The 22,582-nt window shown below is 37.5% G+C and overlaps 1 protein-coding gene across 1 annotated transcript; it reads right to left on the reverse strand.

Annotated features, from left to right (window-relative positions):
• Positions 1–11,767: 11,767 nt before the first annotated feature.
• MRLN (myoregulin) lies at positions 11,768–22,016 on the reverse strand. Its single transcript, XM_033131288.1, has 3 exons — positions 21,910–22,016; positions 13,394–13,508; positions 11,768–11,934 (listed from the first exon to the last, which is right to left on the reverse strand). Exons 2-3 carry the CDS (start codon positions 13,470–13,472, stop codon positions 11,774–11,776), a joined length of 240 nt encoding a protein of 79 aa, XP_032987179.1. The 5' UTR covers positions 13,473–13,508; positions 21,910–22,016; the 3' UTR covers positions 11,768–11,773.
• Positions 22,017–22,582: the final 566 nt, after the last annotated feature.

The raw sequence follows: 22,582 nt of genomic DNA on the forward strand, positions 1-22,582 counted from the left end.
CAACGTATAGAAAGTTATACTGGGAAAAAGGAAACACTACTTGAAAAATATTTGTGTTCACCAATAGTTTTCCGAAGTTGCCATATTGTTGTTCTTATCTCCACCAATTTTCCCCAGATTTCTTTTAAAGAGAGTATATAATCAGCACTCCATGTCTGCTTGGGCCTGTCCACACCTATCAACTAAGAACTAAAAATGAGCTTATCCTTACACCAGCATGGACCAACTTTAGTTTAGGACTGGATCCCACAGGTCAAAAACTCAAATGGCTGGCTGGAGGTCCAGACTCAATGTAGTGAATGAAGTAGGCAGAGGACAGCCAGAGAACTTAGGAAGCATGGAAGCTGGCTTTGGAGCAAGTGGCCACTTGGCTTAGGAAATTACTGCCAGGCTGGAATGTGAAAATTGCCCCCATCGCCTTGTGAAGGTTCATTGTTCAGTCACACCTCAGCAGAGCGTGTAAGAGAACTCAGAAATCTAATCCAAGCCTGATGCTTTACCTATGAATGGAATTTGACCCAGAGAAGCTAAAGAGGTGCTGATCACCCCACCCCACCTAGGGCAGAACAGGTGGGGAGCAGGTTGGCAGAGAGTAGACAAAAACTACCACCCTACTAGCATCCAGGATTTTCAACCCCAGTGACACGAAGATGTACGATCTGCTTGCAAGATACGGGTCAGATCCATTCACTATCACTGGCTTTACAGCGCTGTGCAGCCCCTGCCTTTGGGTCTCTCTTGGGCCCATAAGTCAATGTACGTTCAAGAGGATGAAGTGAGAGAAAAAGGCAGGCCATTAAATAAACTGGATTTAAATGAACCTCCCTTGGGAAGAAAGAAACCTGAGGGAAAGCCTTTAAAGAAAAATTAATACAGAAGTGATGTCCTGAACGAAGGGGTTCATTCCTTGCCTGTACTGTTATTATTATGGAGCATTTATTAAGAAGTTTATGATTTGTGAATTCTAAGTTCTCCCTTTCTTAGAATACTTGCTGCCTCAATCTTTCAGAGAATAAGATGGAGAAATTAGCTTGAAAGTGCTCTGTGGTCGTCATCCCAGCAGAAACAGAGGGCAGAAGAAGGTATGAGTTGGTCAGGGAAGGGTGGACCATTTGCATAGCACCTGAGTCACTGGTCCAGCAACTGCCCACTGCCCAGCTGACCAGACTTTATTTCCTGACTTATTACACCAGAGTAGGTTCCTCTTCTTTTGTACGCATAGTTCTTACCTTGTTTATGAATGAGAGCATAGCTACATAGGCACTACACTTTGTAATAAAAATAACTAAAGAAGATAGAATTTAGAGTTTTTATAGCAGTTAGCTCAGAGATCTAAAGATCATTCTATTAATTCCATTTCTTTCGTTGACACTCTAACAGATAAAAGATCAGAAAATAATAGAAATGGATAAATCATTCCCTCTGAAGCTTTTGAGGAAAAGGACAAGTTTTCAAATGTTAAAATTGACCTTTGTAGTCATTACCTGCTGTTGAGTTGGCTTGGACTCCTGGCAACCCTAGGAACAAGGGAACTGTCTCATCAAAGAGCTTTCAAGATAAAAAAGATAAAGATTGAGAAAAAGAAGTCCGGCAGTGGCTCACCATTGCTTCCTGCTGCATAGTATGTGGGTCCAAACCACATATGCTCGGTCCATGGTGTCACAATCACCAACCACCTACGAAATATAAGTGCCCCTGTGGGGAAAAGTGACCTTCAAGACAGACTATCTCATATTTTTACTTGAAATTCTCCAGAATATTGTTTCGTCTTTTCTTGCCTTTACTTCATCGTAGTGTCTGGCTCAAATGATTTTAATTTAGTTTTTTGGAGCAGGGAGGGGTAGAGATAAACACTATTCTTTGAGCACCTGGTAATTAACAAGAACTATGCTATTTCATTTACCCCTCAAAGCTATCTCAAGTGGTTAAGTATTGTTACCTCCATTTTACAGATGAGAAAACTAAAATGGAGTTCGGAGAGGTTAAGCTACTTGCTGAGTCACTTAATAGATAAGTGATGGAGTAGGATTCAGGCCTTGCTCTGGCTGATTGCTAAGCCTGTCCTCTTTCCACTCTACCTTAGGAAAATGATTCTAGGCTGGTAAGAGCTAAGACTGAGGACTGACATCTCACACATAGTAACTTGTCCAAGTCTCATAATAAATCTAAGAAGTAGGTGCTGTTATAATCATCTGTTTTTTGCCAATGATGAAAATGAAATTGAGAGAAGTTAAATAATTTGCCCCCAATCACACAGTTAATGAGAGGTAGGCTGGGGTTCAAATTCCACGCAGCAGAGAACCATGCTTTGAACTGGCACTCTATATATAGTCTTATGAAAGTGGAAATCGGAAATGTAAAATCACAGAGTGTGCATGTCCTGTATGTGTGTGGGTGTGTACACATAGATATGCTTTCCAGTTCATATTCTTCTGGTTTGTACTATATGGTTTCAAGGCCGTAACCCAAAACAATATATACCTTCATGTGTACCCGTTACCAAAGCATCCAGTATATCTCCATGTATAGAACCCATGACATCTGTAATGTGCTCATCGTTTGTTTGCACAGTGAAACTATCCTCTTCTGAGAGCAGATACTGTCTGTGTTGTTCATCACTGCTCCCTAGAGCCTGTGAATGGCCAACTGAGCAAATGAATGACTGCATGCTCAAACCGTCAGTAATTTTTTTTTTCCTGCAACAGATCATTGAATTCTTCAGTTGCCTTACTCTGCCAAGCTGTATTCTATTCTAAGTAATTATAAGAACTGTTTCATTTAATTGTATCGGGCAAGTATAACCCATTTTACAGATGAGAAACTAAGGCCCTATGGGGTTCAAAGGCCCCATGAGCTGTCCAAAGTTAGAGAGAACCAAAACAGCAGAGACAGGAGGTAAACACAGGCAGTGCAAGTCCAGGGTCCACATCTGTAAGACTATAGGTGGCCCGGCCTTCACTCTGCTTGTTCACAACTTTATCCCAGGATCCAGGACAGTGCTTGGCACATAGGAGAGTCTCTGTACTAGGCTGGTGCAAAAGTAATTGCGGTTTAAAAGGTTAAAAATAATTGCCAAAACCTCAATTACTTTTGCACCAACCTAATACAAGGCTGATTTAATAGCTGAGGCAAAATATTATGAAAATGTGTAACCTATAAAATTATTGAAAGACAAGGGGACCAATTTGAGAAATTAAGAAGTACCATGTAACTGATGGATGGGAGGATTAGTAAAAAGAAAAGCTTGGGATGGCTTCCGGGTTTCTCCCAAGAGCTTATAAAGAATTGTTGGAAATTACGGAATGTGCCTCACCCCGCAGGATCTTCTACAATAGTCCATATTTCAAATATCATATCTCATTATTACAATAAAACACACAAAAACATTTTAAGACATTCCAAATCTAAAATATACCTCTAATAATTTTTTTTTTGCAGGTGGAAATGGTACAAAATTCTTTTGTCAGACTCAAATTTTCTAATTTGTGGCTTAGCTACTATGATCCTAGATGGGTAAACATATGCAATAGAAACAAAACAGAGAAAACCTATTCAATAGCAGTATAGTGAATAGTGGTGCCTGCAAAGTAAATGCTAAAATTTCACTGGAAATAGGCCTTCCTAATCAAGAGGAATCTGGGTTAACTGTTAGGCTAAAGAGACCTTCGAAGGAAGGTGCCACATCCTTTGGCAGCAATAAGCAAGTACCAATCAAACCCCAGATGTACTGGTGGCCCAGACTGAGGCAAGCCAATAGCTCTATTATCCACAACCACATCCATCACTCTTTCCTTAGAGAAAAATCATTACGTTTCTAAATCTAGAGTGGTATGACCCACAGTACAAATACTTGCATGGTGGCACCCACCAAGACTCTGGCACCCACCAAATGAAAGCTGAATTAACTCTCAACATCATGTACAATGATAATTACGGGCATTCCCTTCTCTTGAACCTGGTCCTCTAGACATCTCTGGAGGCTGCAAGAGGCTGCTTCTGGGTATTTTAACGTTCTCAGGATGCTTTGTACCTTGATGCTTTCCCTTAGCCACACATGGTCATGAACGCTTCTTTTAAGGCTGCGGAGTTTGAATCAGCCTTAGAAGCAGAATAGGCCTTGGAGATTAGCAGGTACAATGCAGTGTTTAATCCACTCATTTTCAGATGGAAAAACAGAGTTCAAAAGGCTGAATGATAAGAGGTGAAGGAAATAGGGAATAAAAGTGCACAACCTGAAGCCAAGCCTACCTGTGAGCTTTGTAACCTTGCAGTTCCTTATTATTTCTGTGCCTGTTTCCTCATTTGTAAAACGGGGGAGAATAATGCCTGTCTCTATGGTGGTTGTAAAGATTCAGTGAATGAAACCAGATTTTTAAAAAGTAGCCTAAAACATAGTGCTATATGTGTGTTTACTCTCATGAGTATACCAAAGAACCCCAACGAGGGTTTTAATCTTCCCTCTCCTATACGTAGTTAGACGAGGAAAATTCTATCCATTGACTAATTTACAATGATTATGAATGGATGTCACATATAACACTCTTTCAGGATGTCTCATCAAAACCTGCATCTAAGTTCTTGAAATTCATTCAAGTAGATTTTCTGTAGTGACAGGCAGTTACGGTCACCAGTCCAGGAAATCAACAGTCCAGCAACCAACAAAGTCTGAAAACCAACCAAGTCATTCCTCAGGTATCAACTTGGGTCCATCTTCTGTCAACAACAGTCTTAATGAATAGACAGGTTGGATTCTGACTTAGATGTAATTCTTGGATAGGCAATTAGCTCAATTTTTCCTTGGATGGTCAAGATTATTTTTCAACAGTTTCTTTAGCCAATAGCATTATAATATACCACAAAAGAAATCAAGAAATGAACTTTGCTGTGGGGTGGGAAAAGAAATACCCAATGGAACTCCCATTGTGCTGACAACTGTAATCTTCAATAAATTTGACTGATGAAGTGTGGCCCAAATAGTATATTTTATAAAGAGAAGTATGCAGCTAATGAATACCAAGAGCCAAAAACTCAGTCTGCAAAGGGTCTGCTTATGAAAAATGAGCTATAAGAATCATTACACAGTATCCCTCTAACCACACAACAAATAAAGTGAACATCCTAAAGTAGAAAATAGTGAGGAAAATATCCAGTACCTCCAACATGCCTGGCTTAGAGTAGGTATGCAGTAACTACTAACTGAGTAAATCTAATCTCCATCAATAAAAAAGTATCTCATGTTAACTTGGATCTTTATTATCTGCCCTAAGGTACTTGCAGGAAATGTGAGTAATTTCTTATGTAATTAACTTTGTGATATGAAATGGGTTATAAGGCACCCACATAATCAGCTGTGATTGCTGGATGGCATAGAGATTTAAAGAAAATAGGTGAAGGTTTTAAAACTCAAGAGGAAGGAGGCAATATTTTTATCTTTAGCTTTCATTTCATAATTTACCTATTTAACATGTGAAATACTGAGGATTATTAGGGTGACAAAAAATATTCTTTTTCCCCTAGAGATCAAGAGAAAATCTTTTTTAAAAACTACAGATATGGGTCAGTCACTTTGTAAAATAGTCTGGTAATTCCTCAAAAGTTTAAAAGTAGAGTTACCACATGACCCAATAATTCCATTAACAGGTTTATGTCATTAACCAAAATACATGACAACAAATGTACTCACAGAAAAATGTATTCATGAGTATTCATAGCAGCATTATTCATAATTGCCAAAAAGTAGAAACAGTCCAAATGTCCATCAATTGATGGATGTATACAATGCGGGATATCCATACAATGAATAGTTATTTGGCCATAAAGAATCCAAATACAAAAGGCTATTTGTTGTATAATTCTATTTATATGAAATGCCTGGAATAGGAAAATCCACAGAGATAGAAAGTAGATTAGCAATTGTCTACGGCGGTAGGGGTGGCAGCTTTGAAGGCGGGCAGGTTAAGGGAAAACGGGGAGTAACTGGTAATGGGTACTCATGGATATTGGGTTTGTTTTTAGGGTGATTAAAATGTTCTAAAATTGATTGTGGTAATGGTTGCACACTCTGGAAATACACTAAAATAATTGAATTGTACATGTTAGATGAATTGTATAGTGTATGAATTATATTGCAATAAGGCTATTATTAAAAAAAAGAAACTACAGCAGATGCAATTTTTGCTCTGCTTATGGTTTTTTTTTTTAAAGATGTCCTAAAAACACCTTTTAGGACAACTAGTAGAGTGTCCTAACTGGTCACACTGTGACCAGTTAGGGGCTAGATATGATCAGCCTGGAATAACCATGGAAAACTTGCAAGCTTCAGAGAGATGGTTCACTGTTTAACATAAGTTGTGATGTGTGCCAGCACAAATGACACAGAACACCAGAAGTCTTCATGTTCTTTCTATATGCTGCCAGGACAAAATTTCCTTAAGCACCCAGGTTGTGGGGCAAATGTCAGAGAAGTTACATACCATGTTTCTCCGAAAATAAGACCTAGCCAGACAATCAGTTCTAATGCATATTTTGAAGCAAAAGTTAATATAAGACCCAGTCTTATTTTACTATAAGACCCGGTCTTTATAATAATATAATATAATATAATATAATATAATATAATATAATATAATATAATATAATATAATATAATATAATATAATATATAATACAATATAATATAATATATACTGGGTCTTATATTAATTTTTGCTCCAAAAGATGCATTACAGCTGATTGTCCAGCTAGGTCTTATTTTTGGGGAAACATGGTAGTAGCTGATTTTGATCAATCCTGGAACATTAACTCCCCATGTGTTGACTAAGCTGCAGTCACACTGCACATCCTAATGTTTTGCTGAGTTCTGCCTACCTAAGGGCCTTCGTACCTGCTATTCTCTGCATCTGCAGTCCTCTTCCCCCAGGTCTCCACCTCACTGGCTCCACATCAATCAGGCCTTGGCTCCAACGTCATCTTCTCAGGAAAGTGTTCTTAGATCCTCCTGGTTAAAATAATTTTCCCCACATAAACCCTTTCTCTCATTGCTCTGTTTTATTTTTGCCAAGGCACCTAGCACTATCTGAAATTCTCATGCATGTATCGGTTTGTAGTCTGCCTCCATCAGAAGGCAAGCTCCATAAAAACAGTTACCACAGTATTTCTCTGTGCCTACGATGCTACCAGATAGGCAGTGCATGCTTGATAAATATGTATTGAGTAAATGATCTCCATGATGCAAGTCATGATCAACTTTGTAAACAACATCCAAAAGGTCAGTGTCTGTACCTTGAGATCACACCTTATACAGGAGTCCAGGGACACTGATCCTCCAAAGAAGAGTCTATAGCGACCTCCTGGCCGAAAGGGCAAATGGCTCAGACTGGAAACCCAGTTGGCCACCAAGGACTTCCTGTGCTCTTGCATTAATCTTCCCTCACTATGATCCCGTCAGGTGGCAGAACGAGCTCAGGGGCCTTTCCTGTGGGTTTATAAATAAATCTGGGCTCACTGCTGATCTCAGACTGGCCTACATGGCAACTTGCCTTCAGCTTGCTCAGTTAGTAGGACTGTTCCAGTAAGGTTACAAATAACAGTCATGCAGACAGCAACCCAGAACAAAAACCTGGTTTACATGGTCGCACAAACACCACACATTTAAGATCCTCTTTCATACCTCGACCTCAGTTTCTACAGAGGCAGTTCACCCCAATCGGCCCAGAGCTAGGTTTCATTTTACTCACCGAATCCCTGAGTATAGGACTAAGATGCTAAATTGTAGTGCAAACTCTTCTTGCCTTCAAAATGAGGAGCCAGTGGAAATTCACTTCTCTGGCTTGATATTCGGCAGAATAACTGAATGGCTAAGAATAGGTTCTAGAGGCAGATGTTTTTGAGTTGAGGGTCTCGGTTCTCTCACTTTCTAATTGTGTCACCAAACTCAGGATGTCCTGTGTGAACTTGAGCATTTTACTTAATTCCTCTGAGCCTGTACCTCATCATCTGCAAAAAGGAAATACTTTATAGATTTACTAGGACACATTAAATGACATCATGTATGAAAAACACTTAGCACAGTGCAGTCCAATTAGAGGTATTGCCATTTATAAATACTAAGGATTGTAAAAGGCATTTTCTGACCTGTCTTTTAAAAGTCAGAAAAATCTCTTTAAGAAACCACAGAACGGGGAAGGATGTGAGGCCAGTTGAGTTGATACCAAGAAATTAATTGTGACATTAACAGCATATAGATACCTGAACTCAGGCATGGCTAGATAATTCATATCTATTAGTGGCAAGTGAAAAAAACACCATCCATTTCAGGTGCAGGGTTGATTATAACAGTATATGGGGATATTAAGTTCTGTGTAATTTCATGGAAAGCCAACCAACGAAAAATGTGTTACCTAACCCAGGCTGTATACATACATACGTACATGCTATGAATATCGTTGCCATTTATGAAAACAATCCTTTTCCAATTCTGCTAAAGATAGTCCCAGGCCCCTTACCTCACAGAGTTACTTCTGTGTTCTTGATATTTGTAAAATGGCATAGATGTATATAACTCCTTTCTTTTATATATTTTCAAGTGAGTTTCAGTCCAGGCCACTTAATGTTCATACTATTTCAATATGAAAAGCAAGTAGTTTTATGTCATTTTAGTTGTTTTTCTTGGTTCTATTTTGTTTGGACAAAGAAGTATGAGACCCAGACAGGTTAAGCAACTTGCTCAGAGATCACATAACTGTTCAGTAGCCAGACGGTAGGAACACTTAGTCCAGTGAGCTTTCCTCTCCATCAGTGTTTCTCAAATTATAGCGTGCATATGAATCACTGGGAGTCTGATTACAATGCAGTATTTCTGAAATCAGTAGGTCTGGGGGAGCCAGGATTCTGCATGTCTAACAAATTCTCAAGAGTTGCTGCTACTGGTATCCTCCATACCCTTCGAAACACCTCGGCATGTCCTTCTTAATACTTCCCCCAATTGCAACTGCATCATGTGGGTATTCATTCATTTCTCCCTTCTAGACTATAAACTCCACGAGAACAGGAACTATGTTTTTTTCACTACTTTGACCTGGCTGCCCAGCACCATGCCTGGTGAAAAGGAACTGAATGAATATTTGTAAAGAATGAAGGAAAAGCGACCTATTTCCAAGTACAAAGCCACAACACTTGCATATTAAGACTCTCATTACTGATTGAAAGGGATATTTATCAAGTAGTCTTTGTTGCCTCAAGTCACGTTATGGTATCTAGTTGTAATTGCCAGGTCCCAGAATAACAGAACCAAAACCAGCTCTGCAGGGTCCACTAGTGTAGATTTACACCTCTCCCAGAACTGGGCCAGGGTCCAGTGGAACACAAGCACATTTTGGGGCCAATGAAATGGGGGAGATTAATGTGAGGCCATTCTAAGGAAAAGGGGAAAGTGTATTATAGAACAAGCAGGGTGACTGAGGCTCACTAACACTCAGATTGAAGGGAGCCACGTCTCCTCTGCCCCCACCTGAGAATGCTGGTAACACCAATCCACCAAGGATTGTGGGTTTTCCAAATGCCAAAAACTGTGCTAACTACTTAACACCAGTCATCTCATTTTATCTTCTCTACAAACCTATAACACAGGCACTTATTTTATAGGTAAGGAGGCAGAGACACAGGGTTATTAAGCTGTAAGGTTTGGACTCAGGCTGCAGAGTCGTGGCTTCCGAGTCGATGCTTCTAACCATATTTCCACTGCCTGGAAGCACAGGCGAAAGAGACAATTGCTTGAAGATGGGATTGACTTTACTCCCTTAGCAGTAACCTAATAGGCTCCAACAAATTCTAAATAGAGGAAATTGGGGAGAAATATATCACATCAACAGGAGTTGACCCTTATATTCCAAAGGACGTGTCCGACAATATGGTATAAGGGGAAAAAAAGGATTTTCTGTTACAACAAATGCTCAAATAGTTTGACTCTATCTGGCTTATGGTTAAACATACAACACCACTGACAGGTTAAGTAAGAGCCAGTTAACTAGGAAGTCTCAAAGGTCCTAGATTCCTTTCACACTTCACTAGGTCTCTTATGAAACCTCACATTAATGATTGGGCAAAATCTGAGCAGATGGCCATCACATGGAAGTGATCAGAATTTTGTGAAGCACAGGTACGCAATGTAAAAAGTCAAAATGTCTAAAGGACAGAGAGACTTTGTTTTTCAAAAGCTCAGAAAGCAGAAGTTCAACAGTTATATTTGAACACTGTCAGAAAATGAGGAATCAAAAAAACGGGAAGAGAATGCATTGTCAAACTGGGTATGAGAAAAAGATACACAATCTCTCTTATTATAAGATATCAAAAAATGTGGAATAAGAAAACAAACAGAGACAATACAGTAGTCCCTCCCCCTGTTATCCATAGTATCATTTTCTGCTCTTACAGTTACCCAGGGTCTATCAAGTTCCAAAAATATTAAATGGAAAATTCCAAAAATAAATAATTCATAAGTTTTAAATTGTGTGCCACTCTGAGCAGCGTGATGAAATCTCAAGTGGTCCTGCACGGGATGTGAATCAGCCCTTTGTCCAGTGTACCACACTGTAGACGCTTCCCGTACCCGTTAGTCACTAGTAGCTGTCTTGGTTATCAGATCAACTGCTGCAGTATTGCAGTGCTTGTGTTTAAGGAACCTTTATTTTACTTAATAATGACCTCAAAGCACAAGGGTAGTGATGTTGGTAATTTTGGATGTGTCAAAGAGAAGCTGTAAGGTGCTTCTTTTTAGTGAAAAGGTGAGTACAGTACGATAAAATATTTTGAGAGCGAGAGATAGACCACATTAACATAATTTTTATTACAGTACATTGTTATAATCATTTTTTATTATAAGTTATTGTTGTTAATCTCTTACTGCAATTTATAAATTCATCTTTATCATGAGTATGTATGTATAAAAAAACATTATAGATCGAGTATGGTACTATCCTAGGTTTAAGGCAGCCACTGAGGGTCTTGAAACATATACCCCATGGATAAGGGGGCGCTAATATACTAAAATACAGCCACACAGTCTTGAATAAAACATTGTGAAAAAAGTTGATCTCTACAGATTGTTTTTTAACCACACTTGTCTTACTATTTTACCTTTGGAAGTGACATAATACCATGGATTGTGAAGGTCCAAGACCTGGTCTGCTACTTCCTGGTTATGGTCTCAAGTTGCATAATTCTTCCAAGATTCAGTTTCCTCATCTGTAAAATGGGGATAACAAACACCTGCCTTTTAGGATTACTGGGAACCTTACATTAAATGACCTACTGCTACCTACAAACAGATGAAATGTGTTTATAAGAAAATAAGTATAAATTACTGGTATATCATATGAAAAGGGTATTATAGGTTAAACTTGGTGTGTTAAAAATATGTTAGAACTATATAAAATTTCACATAGGTATTCATCCTTAAAAAATCAACTTCATTCATAATTGCACCTACAAATTTTAGTCAACATACCAAATAACAATCATGTTAAAAATCAAGAAGTTTTATGACTCAGTAGTGCAGATTTTGGAGGAAAAAAATTCCCCATCAATTTATGTGAATGTTTTCTAAACCATCAACTACTGAACAATACACAATATTGTTTTTATTATAATATCCTGTTGGCTTCTAGAATAATTAGAGATGTCGTCAAATTTAAATCACTCGACATATTGAACTACACATTTTTATTCACAGGAATTCAATATGAAATATACTTGTAAAGTAAGGGAAGCCAGCTTTCTAAGAAGTTACAACAACATATATAATAGACATTAAGTCAACAAAGATAACAAACAAAATTTTTAGAAGTCTTCCCACAATTTCATCTTCCAGACTTGTGGGGGTAGTAGTAGAAATTAATATCCAGTTTTTACACGTCATATCCAGGAGGCTCCTTCTCCCTAAGGGAAGAAAGAGAGAAGTATCCTCAAATGAACATGTTTATAATTCTGATTCTTTAAACTCAATATGGTATTTGCACTGTAAAGAAATAGAGATGAAGAAACATCTTGCAGGTAGAACTCTACATATTTGTACATAATAAATGAATTAAAATGTTTTTCTCCTTAATGAATTAAAATATTTTTTATCCATCATTTTGACCACTTTATGTCATAATCATAAATTTTTCTATATGCTAAACTTGCCTTTCTTTCTAAATGAAACAGCTCAACCACTTCACAAGGTATATAAATGTCTAATCACTATGTTGTACACCTGAAACTAATATAATATCTGATGTCAACTGTAATTGAAAAATTAAAAAAAAAAAAGAAATAGCTCAAGGAACTATCAGAATAACTATTCTGTTTTCATGTTATCAGTATCTATGAAGTCTTATCTGCCAAGTCATTTATGATTTTATCTGCTAAGTCATTTCAAAACTTAACTGCTAAGTAATTTACATCAGTTTTACAATGGTATGAGTGAAATTGACATTCTTCTAATCTGTACTGTAGATATCACCAGGAAATGGGAATCTCAAGATATGGAAAAAGGCAGGTGAAAACATTTTTGTAAATTAAACAAAAGATCTTTTTCATTTTCTTGATCTTTCCTCACGATCCTCTCTCTCATATTCTGGTCACTTAATAAGACATCAATCACTTAATTTCCTCCGCATTTCTGTGTTAAGAAACAGCTTAAAAAATAGCTGGAATTTTAAAAAGCATTATTAAATTTTTAAAAGTATTAATTTGTGGCTGGTTTAGCACACTTTTGGAACATTTTACCAAATGCTAGTCAGGTAGGGTGTTTAGAACCATTCTTAACTCCTTTTTCAGGAATGCAAGGTCAAATAAGTCAAATTTTTTTCAATTGGTTACATCAAATTCCTTATATACACTCAACTTAAAATGAGCATCAATACTTTAAAAAAGCGCAAAGGTTGAGGTAGGAAAACATTTTCTGTTATTTTCAGTCAAAAGCCATAAAGGCAGATTGAGTTTTAAGAGAGGAAAAAAATAGAGGGGGAGATAGATGAGATTTATACAAGTGTCATTTTCTCCCACATTTAGCAATCTTGATTAATTTCTGTAACAACTAGCCCCGTTCCTAAAAGAGGGAATGATGTGCCCCAAATTACACAGCAATCACTAGCAAAGTGAATTTGCCCATACACTCAACAATTCCTTTTGCGTATGTTACACAAACGAGGGGTAAGGATAATACATGGTTTTGCAAAGTGACTTTCTTTCTCTCTTATACTCTCAGCGTCTAGTTTATATTTCTTTTGTTTGTGATTTTAGGAGTATCTTCAATTTTCTCCATCAACAGTAAGGGAGAGACTGAAATAGGAAGTGAGGAGACAACTAGACAACTGGTAGGGATTGAAGAGTGAATTAGAAACCCATTTCTTACCTGACTTAATCCCAGGTCGTGGCAGATAACACTGCCCCTTGGTTTTCTCCCTGTCAGCTTTTGCTAGAACAAAGTGCATTCAGCACCAGCGGTCACTTAGCAACAACCTTGGTTCCTAGGTCAAAGCACATTAAAAGGTTTTACTGGATAATGTGGTAGTGTGTGAAGTTGAGGGGCAGCTTGCATGGAGAAACTCTAAAATTACTGTCAAAGAAGTCAGGACAGAGATGTAAAGAGTGGACTTGGGAAAAATTGTATAGCTAAAAACTGTACCTTTAACAGCAGGGTTAAACTGAATTCCAGGATTTTCCTGGCAGGGCAAATATTCACCACACTTTTAAAACAACAATTCACCAGGGGGGTATGGGAGACAAGTTATTTAAGGGCACATACTTGTTAACTAGTAGATAAATAAGTCCTGGAGACCTAATACATAATCAGTGATTATAGACAATTCAACTATTATAAACATTAAACTCACTGAGACTAGATTTTCATTGTTTCCAATACTAGAAGAAATGATAATTATGAAAATACAAATAGAGATGGCCATCATATCGCAATATAAACGTATCAAATCAATAGGTATTACTCCTTAAACTTACACATTATATGTTAAATATAACAATTAATTAAAAATTCCCTAAAAATTATTTTAAATATATTTGCATCAATATCTACCACGAAAACAAACACACAAAATTTCTCTGTCTGCATAAGAGCACATAACTCATGAGACTGCACGTCTGCTCTAAATTCCATGTGTTTTTTTTTATCACTTTTATGAACAAATTAGAAAATGGAGGAGAGAATTCATTACAAAAGACCAGGCTATAAAATTCAGCCACAAATGGAAGATTATTTATCCGTAAAATGATGGTTATTACAACTATAAAATAATAGAAACGCTACTTAGAAAATTGTAAAAATATTTAAATATGATTAAAACCCATATTTTATGACCACCCGTTACACTCCGAGGTATACACTTTGAAGAAATTCATGGATATCCACACCAGGACACATATCCATACATCATTCGTGATATCCTCAGTTTAGAAACAACCCAAATGCCCATTAGTAGGTAGATAGGTAAATTCATATAATAGAATACTATACAATAATGAAAATTAAGCTACAGTACATACAAAAACGGGTGAATTTTACAAACATAATATTAAATTTTTAAAAGCAAAAGTGCATAAGAAAACACAGTATATTTATATAAAGTAGAAAAACAAAGTGAAAAGTGCATGGTTTAAGAAACAAATTCATAGATATAAAGAACAAACTGTAGGTTGCCAGAGTGGAGGGGTGTAAGGAGATGGAGAAGGGAGAAGGGCTTGAGAAGTACAAACTTCCAGTTATAAAATCAGTTACAGGGACATAATATACAGCATAGGGAATTTAGTCATTAATATTATAATAACTACGTACTGTGACAGAGAGACTGAAATAGAAAGTGAGGAAAAGACCAGACAACTGGTGGGGACTGAAGAGTGAATTAGAAACCCATTTTTTACCTGACTTAATCTTAGGTCGTGGCAGATAACACAGAGGATTATTAGATTTTTCGTGATCATTTCACAAGATATATAAATGTTGAATTACTATGGTGTGTACCTGAAACTAATATAATATTGTATGTCAATTATAATTAATTTTTTTTAAATATAAGTGCATGGTTTAGGGGTGCATATATGAGTGTATGGGTGGCAACTGTGTCGTGGTAAATTTATCAAGAAAAGCCAGGGATTAGCTAACATAATAAAATTAGGATAGTGGCGACTTTAGTGACAGTAAGGCAGGGATAGGCAAGGATAGGGGTTTCCAACAATGTTTCCTTTCTTGTCCTGTGTGTGGTTACACTGGCAATCACTCTAACTTGTTAAACTGTAAATAGAAGTTATATGTGCTTTTCTGTATGTATGTGAGACTTCACATTTGAAATATTAAACAAAGAAAACAAATAACTACAAATATCAGTAGTGCTCACAGTAGTCGAGTTTGGGTGGAAGGACAATGTGTGATTTTTTTTTCCTTGCTTTTTCCATTTTTCACATTTTCATTTAAAAGCATGTTGCTTATACAATTTTAGAAAACTAAAGAAAGTACTCCCATAGTTGCTAGTCTTCTTCTTCCTTCCTGTATTAAAAGTAATGTATACTGATTTTATTTTTGTCAAACCAATCATTTAGCAAATGATTATAGCCTGGTCTTTTGTAGTAAATGTACTCTTTTGCTAAAGAACATGTTCTTGTCTCATTCAAAATGCACATGAGAAACAAAGATGTGGGTGATTCTTGTTTGCTAATTCTCCCGATGTTTGATCTGCTTGTAGATCTAAATCATTGGAAGGACACAAATTGTATCATCACAAGTTTACAAACAAACTCAGATTGTACTGGCGATTAAAATTATGAGCATCACAGTACGTTGATTTACATTAGCTAGAAGGTTGGTTATCAAGTGTTTTGTATTTGGGATTGCAGGGACATTCTTTTGGGGCAAAACTCTTTAATGGCAGCAACTTTCAAGAAAAAAATATTCCTTATTGGATAAAACGTATACCAAAAATATAAATACATTTTAGACTAGTTAGGACACTTCTAAACGTATGCGAAAACAGAAGAGGTCTGACAATTAAGTTAGTGGACTTATTGCAGCAATGTTGCTAACCTTTTTTGATATCAGAGGGATTATTCATTATGCATTTGTACCAACTGGACAAAAAGTTGACCAAGTTTACTATTTGGAAGTGCTGAAAAGGCTGCGTGAAAAAGTTAGACCACCTGAACTTTTTGCCAATAATTTATGGCTCTTGCATCACGAAAATGCACCAGCTCACACAGCACTGTGAGGGAATTTATAGCCAGTAAACAAATACTGTATTGGAACATCCTCCCTATTCACCAGACCTGGCCCCCAATGACTTCTTTCTTCACCTGAAGAGAAAGGAAATATTGAAAGAAGATATTTTGATGACATTCAGGACATCAAGGGTAATACGATGACAGCTCTGATGGCCATTCCAGAAAAAGAGTTCCAAAATTGCTTTGAAGAGTGGACTAGGCAATGGCATCAGTGAGTAGCTTCCCAAGGGGAGCTTTGAAGATGACCGTAGTGATTCAGCAATGAGGGATGTAGCACTTTATCTAGGATGAGTTTACAAACTTAATTGTCAGATCTCATATATAGTGTGACTATCTCAAGACCATGGTCTTATGTTGAATGTAGTATTTAAAAATCATAGCTAAAGTAACATCACTTCCAGTTTCTGATATAAGACATCCTAGATTGTTTTGGGCCAAATATACTTCATGTTGAAATTTCAGATGACTACAAATAATTTCCCCTCCCATTTGAAAGCCTCTACCTACCTTTCTTTTCTCTATTTCCAGAAGGCATTGGGAATCAATTTATTATTTTATAGAATGTTGTACTAAAAATAGAATGGATACACTCTTATCTAGCTTTTAAAACTTGTCTTTGTTTTTTTCTTTTGACTCCATCAAGAGTCCAAACAATCTAATTCAAATTGAACTGTTCATCGTTTATGGAATGTTGAACAGTGGTATCCCAGAAAGTAAGTTAGACAAATGGAGTGTACCGTGTTTCCCCAAAAATAAGACCTAGCCGGACAATCAGCTCTAATGCGTCTTTTGGAGCAAAAATTAATATAAGACCAGATATTATATTATATTATATTATATTAATTAAAATTAATATAAAATAATATAAATTAATATTATTATATATTATTATATACATTATAATTAATATAAAATTAATATAAGACCGGATATTATATTATATTACTTCATATAATATAATATAATATAATATAATATAATATAATATAATATAAAAGACCCGGTCTTATATTATAGTAAAATAAGACCGGTTATTATATTACATTATATTATATTATATTATATTATATTATATTATATTATATTATATTATATCATATCATATCATATCATATCATATCATATCATATCATATCATATCATATTATATTATATAAGACCCGGTCTTAAATTATAGTAAAATAAGACCGGGTCTTATATTAATTTTTGCTCCAAAAGACGCGTTAGAGCTGAGTGTCCGGCTAGGCCTTATTTTGGGGAAACACGGTATCCTTTGGTCTCTGGGAGCTGAACCTCATTGGATTCTGCTCTTCACTCTGACATCAGCTTTTAGGCTCTTGCCTTTAAAATCTTTACAATTGTGTTTATATGAAACAGGGTTTCTCAAATCAACTCTGACTTCTGAGACCATAAGAAGAGTGCATTTGCTAAATGGCTTGGTACCCTGGTGGAAACAGAACAATATAAAACAAACAAACAAAAAAACCTCTATTATATAAAATTATTCCTAGTACTAAGACATTACCATTTTCTCAGTTTCTCTCAACTTCTACCATTTCCGCTTATTAGGCACGAATTCTTGGTCAAGACAAAGAACAGAACATACTTTGCAAAGTCTCTTTTACAATCAGAAGAAAAACACTTTTCATTGTGTTCAAGTTTATAGTCTTAAAAACAAGTCACATTTCAAAATATTTTCTTTTTTGACAAGAATGTGCTAATCCTACTTCTTGTTTCCATCAATATCTAATGGTCAAGATAATACTGACAGGAGTTCCCTAGAGACACATATTGAAAAATGAGGCATAATTGAAATCTTTTTTTTTGCTTAATTTTTTTTTGCTTAACCATTTTTTGCTTAATAGGTCATTTAAGTAAAGTACGAGTATAATAATGGCCATTTATTGAGGGTCTAGTATGTGCCAGGCTGGGTTCTGTACTACTGGGAAATGGAGACACTGCCCAGTTACTCAGTGTTCTGTGTTGGCGCCTAGATACGACTAACCCAGGACTCCAGTCCCCAGATGCCACCGTCTTTCAACTACATGGATTTATTAATGTTTTCAAATAAAAAGTCACTTTTGAAAAGATCTGTATTACAGTGGAAACTGACTGTACTGCAATGGAAATATCCACATGTAATTATTAATGGCCACGCTTTCTCTTCGGCCCTGGCTCGTTTCTGCATATGTGAACAGCTGGTTGAACAGGGGGATGGACAGTCTTGCAGTGTGACCACACTGGGCCCGGTGACCCTGAATTTGCTAGAATATCTTTATAGCAGCCGTTGTTAATTTATTCACATCAAAACAATCTGCTCTTTGTACATGGGACATTCACAAACCACCACTAGGATCTTAACTGTCAAGCAATGAGGTTAGCTCAAAGTACAGTTTTTTTTTTTAATCTATTTTTTATTAGCTTTTACTATGTGCAATTTTATTCTTGGTTCTTCTTGATTTGTTATCTACCCACTGATCAACGTATGACTGACAAGTTCCTCCCCTTGACCTCCATAAACTTAGCTGGACAGAGGAATAACAAGAATGCTTCCAGGATATGGTGATGGAGAGATGGGTCTAGAATCAGACGGATAGGGTTTGACTCAGATCTGCCACTTACTAGGAGAGCTTGGACAAGTTATAGTAACTCTCTGTGCCTCAGCACTTCTTTAAAATGGGAATGATGATTATAGTACCTACTTTTTAGGGTGGTGTAAGAATTAAATGAGATAATACTTGTGCCTAGCAAGTAAACATTTAATACGTGATGGTGACTATTATTACTCATTATCATTTAGCATATTACCTCCCAGATAGTACCCTTCGAATGAATCATACTTTCCAGCTTCTCTTTGAGCACGTAGTGACTCAGATAGAGGAGAGGAAACCCTGATCCCCCAGAGGAGCAGGAGGGCCCCAAATCTTCTCTTCTCTTCAACTGTACCTCTCATACTTTCTAACTATGTCAACACCTGTCTAGTTAGGGCCTTCCCAAGCATCTGCAACCGTGCCTCAAATCTTTTAAGTAAATATTTTGGCCCTAAAATAAACAATTTCCCTACGCGTGAACAAACATCTCCTCTTAATTATCCACTACCAAGGCTCCTGAAGGCTGAGATTACCTGCTATCACATTCCTGCCCCAAATAGGAGATTGGACATTATCCCTAACAAGACATAAATTACTCAGTTACGGGCACTTAACATTAAGAAATATTCTGGAACCAAAATAATCAAAATGTTTTCTACCTTCTCCCTGCCAAGTTCCCCAACCCTCTCCATGAATCACAGCTGTAGTGCTTACAAAGCCAGAGGGACTGCCCAGAGCCCTGACCGGGCACCAGTCCTGCCAGGTTTCAACAGGAAGCCCCAACACAGCGATGCCATCCAAACAATCGTCCTTCCATGGTATGAGGAAGCAGAACTGGAACTGAGGGTGTTTTTTAGGTTTTTGTTTTACATCTGCAGAACTCATATATCCAAACATTTGTCACCCCAAGTTTGGGGTCGGTGAGTGGAAGAGAATAGAGAATCTCTGGACCTGTTTGAGTTCTCAAAAGCCTTTGGCAAAACCTTTTAAACTACCTTCTCGCCCTGCAATACACTGTCTTCTGCATAAACTCACTGGTGGTGATATTTTATCCATTGAGGTTTTGATATGTGACACCAGCTAAATGCTATTTGGAGTCAAGTTTAGCTGAGAAAGTAGACAGTTAGGCTGAAGAACACAATTTTAAATTAAATGAAAGTCTATGACCTCTTTTAAGGCAGAATTCTATTCCCAGCATTTAGCACAGGGCTTGGAACAAAATAGGTGCTCAACACACACACACACACACAAATGTGGTGGGGGGGATGAACTGTGACTGAGGTGCTGTTCTTCTATGCCCCACAAGCTCTGTACTTAGAAGGTGAACCCAAGGAGGAACCCTGAAAATCACTGAATCATTTTCCAAGAACGGATAGCCTTCCAAGGGGAAGTCTGACCAATGATGCCCATTTCTGGTAAATAAGTTTTGGTTGTGAAGGCCCCGTGGGATGCCAACGGTACCCTGTCTGCACTTCTCACGTATCACGGGACAAGCCCCTTCTGAGTGGTCTCATGAGATGACTTCTATCTTCTGTATTTAGAGCTTATCGATCCCTTGCTAAGTTGGACTGTGTCTTGCACACAATAGGAATTAAATACATGTTCACAGAATGAAAGCTTGTAGAAGAAAACAAAAATCTCACCCTATCTCTGAGTTACAGGGTGACACTTTGGGAAGCAGGTCTGCTCTCAGACAACCCTCCTTTCTAAGTCATCCCGACACTGAATCAAATCCAGCAAGGCGATGAACCAGTCCTTTGGAACCACAGAAGCATGTAACCAAAAGAAAAATTTTAGAATGCTGATTATAGTAGAGCAGGGAAGTTTATCAAAACAATAGCTTATGCTTTGAAATTGTTTTTACAAGATTCCCACCATCGTGGATCTTAGCTGTAGTCTAATGTCCTGAACTGCAAACCATAAACTATCCTCCAATGCTCCCATCCTCAGCATTCACACAGCCTACACCATCCTAAAGATGAAGTTATTAAAAGCAATAAAAGCCAATTATTGTCTCTACAGTTTAGATTAATGTTTCTCATCCAAGACCACACTGGAGGCTCTAGATTTGAATTTGAAACAAATGAGAGACGATTAAGAAAACTCAGGAAAAATTCAAATGAGGGACTTCTGAAATAATGTTACCGTACTTGGCCATTTATATACATTACGAGTAAACCCCACCACCCTGTAAAACGGGTGACGACCCTCATTTCACAAACAAGGGGACTGAGGCTCAGAGAGGTTGACTACTTGCGTAAGGTCACACAACTTGCTAGTGGCTCAAGCCAGGGCTCAATACCAGCCTCCTTCCAATTCACTGCAACGCCTCCCTTATACATGTTATCTAGAAGCCTGATGCGTATGTTCAAGGGAAGGGAACATCCGTAACCAAAGCAGAAAGCCGAATCGGTTCAAAGTCCTAAAGAAGGACTGGAGTGTCAGATTTCATCTCAGTTCATGAGGATCAAGCTGGGCAGGTCCTCCTTTCCAGAAAGAAAACACAGTAACTGACTTTGCAAGACGCTCAGAAGCAACCATTACAAAAAGGCTGCAAAGACAAAGCCTTGGCCTGAAATAACAAGAAGGCAATGAATCTGCCGGACCAGACAGGTGCCCTGTCTGATCCAAATCTCAGACATGCAATAATGGAAACGCCCAAGTCTCCTGTCCAACACTCCCCTGGAGATACTGTCCATATGTGAAGTTTTTCTTTGAAATCACGAAATCCTCTATTGGGAGAGGAAGCAAGTCTTGGTCAAGTAATTTTGACATTATTAAATCCTTTCTTCTCTTCCTGTCTTTATTTAGTCAGAAGGAAATGGAAAGAATAGAATTCTCATTCATTAACCTACCTTATCATCAGCCTTATAAAAACTGGAGGTGTTGAAATGCAGTGTGTGGGGAGGGCGGAGAGGGGGAGAATAGGCTTTACGAGTCTAAGTTTTAACTTACGAATTCTCCCTGTACTAGAAGTAAACAAGTACCACGCTACACTTTCTTCCTACGTCAACATTTGAAAGTGCCATGATTTTTAAAAGCCAAAACTTACTGTTCCAGGAGTTCAATAGGCGAAGTCCAAAGTCAAGGAGATGATCTCTCTCTTCTGTGAAAAACACCATATGCTCCTAGGTGGATCAGGAGAGTCACTGGGATGTTATTAATAACTGGCTGGGAGCTTTATGAAGAAACATGAGCCAGACCATCACAAGAGGAGGCAAGTGGGAAGGAATTGACAGACACAGGTGGAATAAATTATGACAAAAATATACTTAGGCCCACACAGGAGCTCAAATAATCCATGAGTTGGGGTTCAGCCCCGCCACAATCAATGCACTCTTATGTCAAATGTTCTAAGAGTTCAACCATCAACTAACACAAATACCCTTACTGTTTAACTCTCTTGGAAAAGGACGTGACTCATTTCGTGCTATACGGTCCTTTGTTCTTCTGAGCAATGCTTTCTCATGGGTATCTGAGTATCTTCTCCAATGTATACATGTTTGCCTTGCTTCCATTGACTTCCCCCATATTTCATATCCATAAAAATGGACCTTCAAGTGTACATTATGTCTTTTTGAGATTTGTTTACCTGTGAGAATATCAGCCTCTCTCTCTCTGAAGGATCCCAAAATAATTCCTGGAAGTGTATGCACGTGTATCTTCCGGGGAAGAGGGTGGACCTTGGGATTGTATCACACATCAAAGAGAAGCTGTAGCATTGA

The sequence above is a fragment of the Rhinolophus ferrumequinum genome, chromosome 16 (genome assembly GCF_004115265.2).
Source record: "Rhinolophus ferrumequinum isolate MPI-CBG mRhiFer1 chromosome 16, mRhiFer1_v1.p, whole genome shotgun sequence".
In the NCBI taxonomy this organism is placed as follows: Eukaryota; Metazoa; Chordata; class Mammalia; order Chiroptera; family Rhinolophidae; genus Rhinolophus; species Rhinolophus ferrumequinum.

Excerpts from the sequence above, each read along its gene's own strand:
- MRLN (XM_033131288.1), bottom strand. The coding sequence starts at position 13,472 with ATGCACTTTGTTCTAGCAAAAGCTGACAGGGAGAAAACCAAGGGGCAG. Across the intron at positions 11,935-13,393 it reads ACGACCTGGGATTAAGTCAG|GGAGAAGGAGCCTCCTGGAT; the intron begins GTAAGAAATGGG and ends TTCTTCCCTTAG.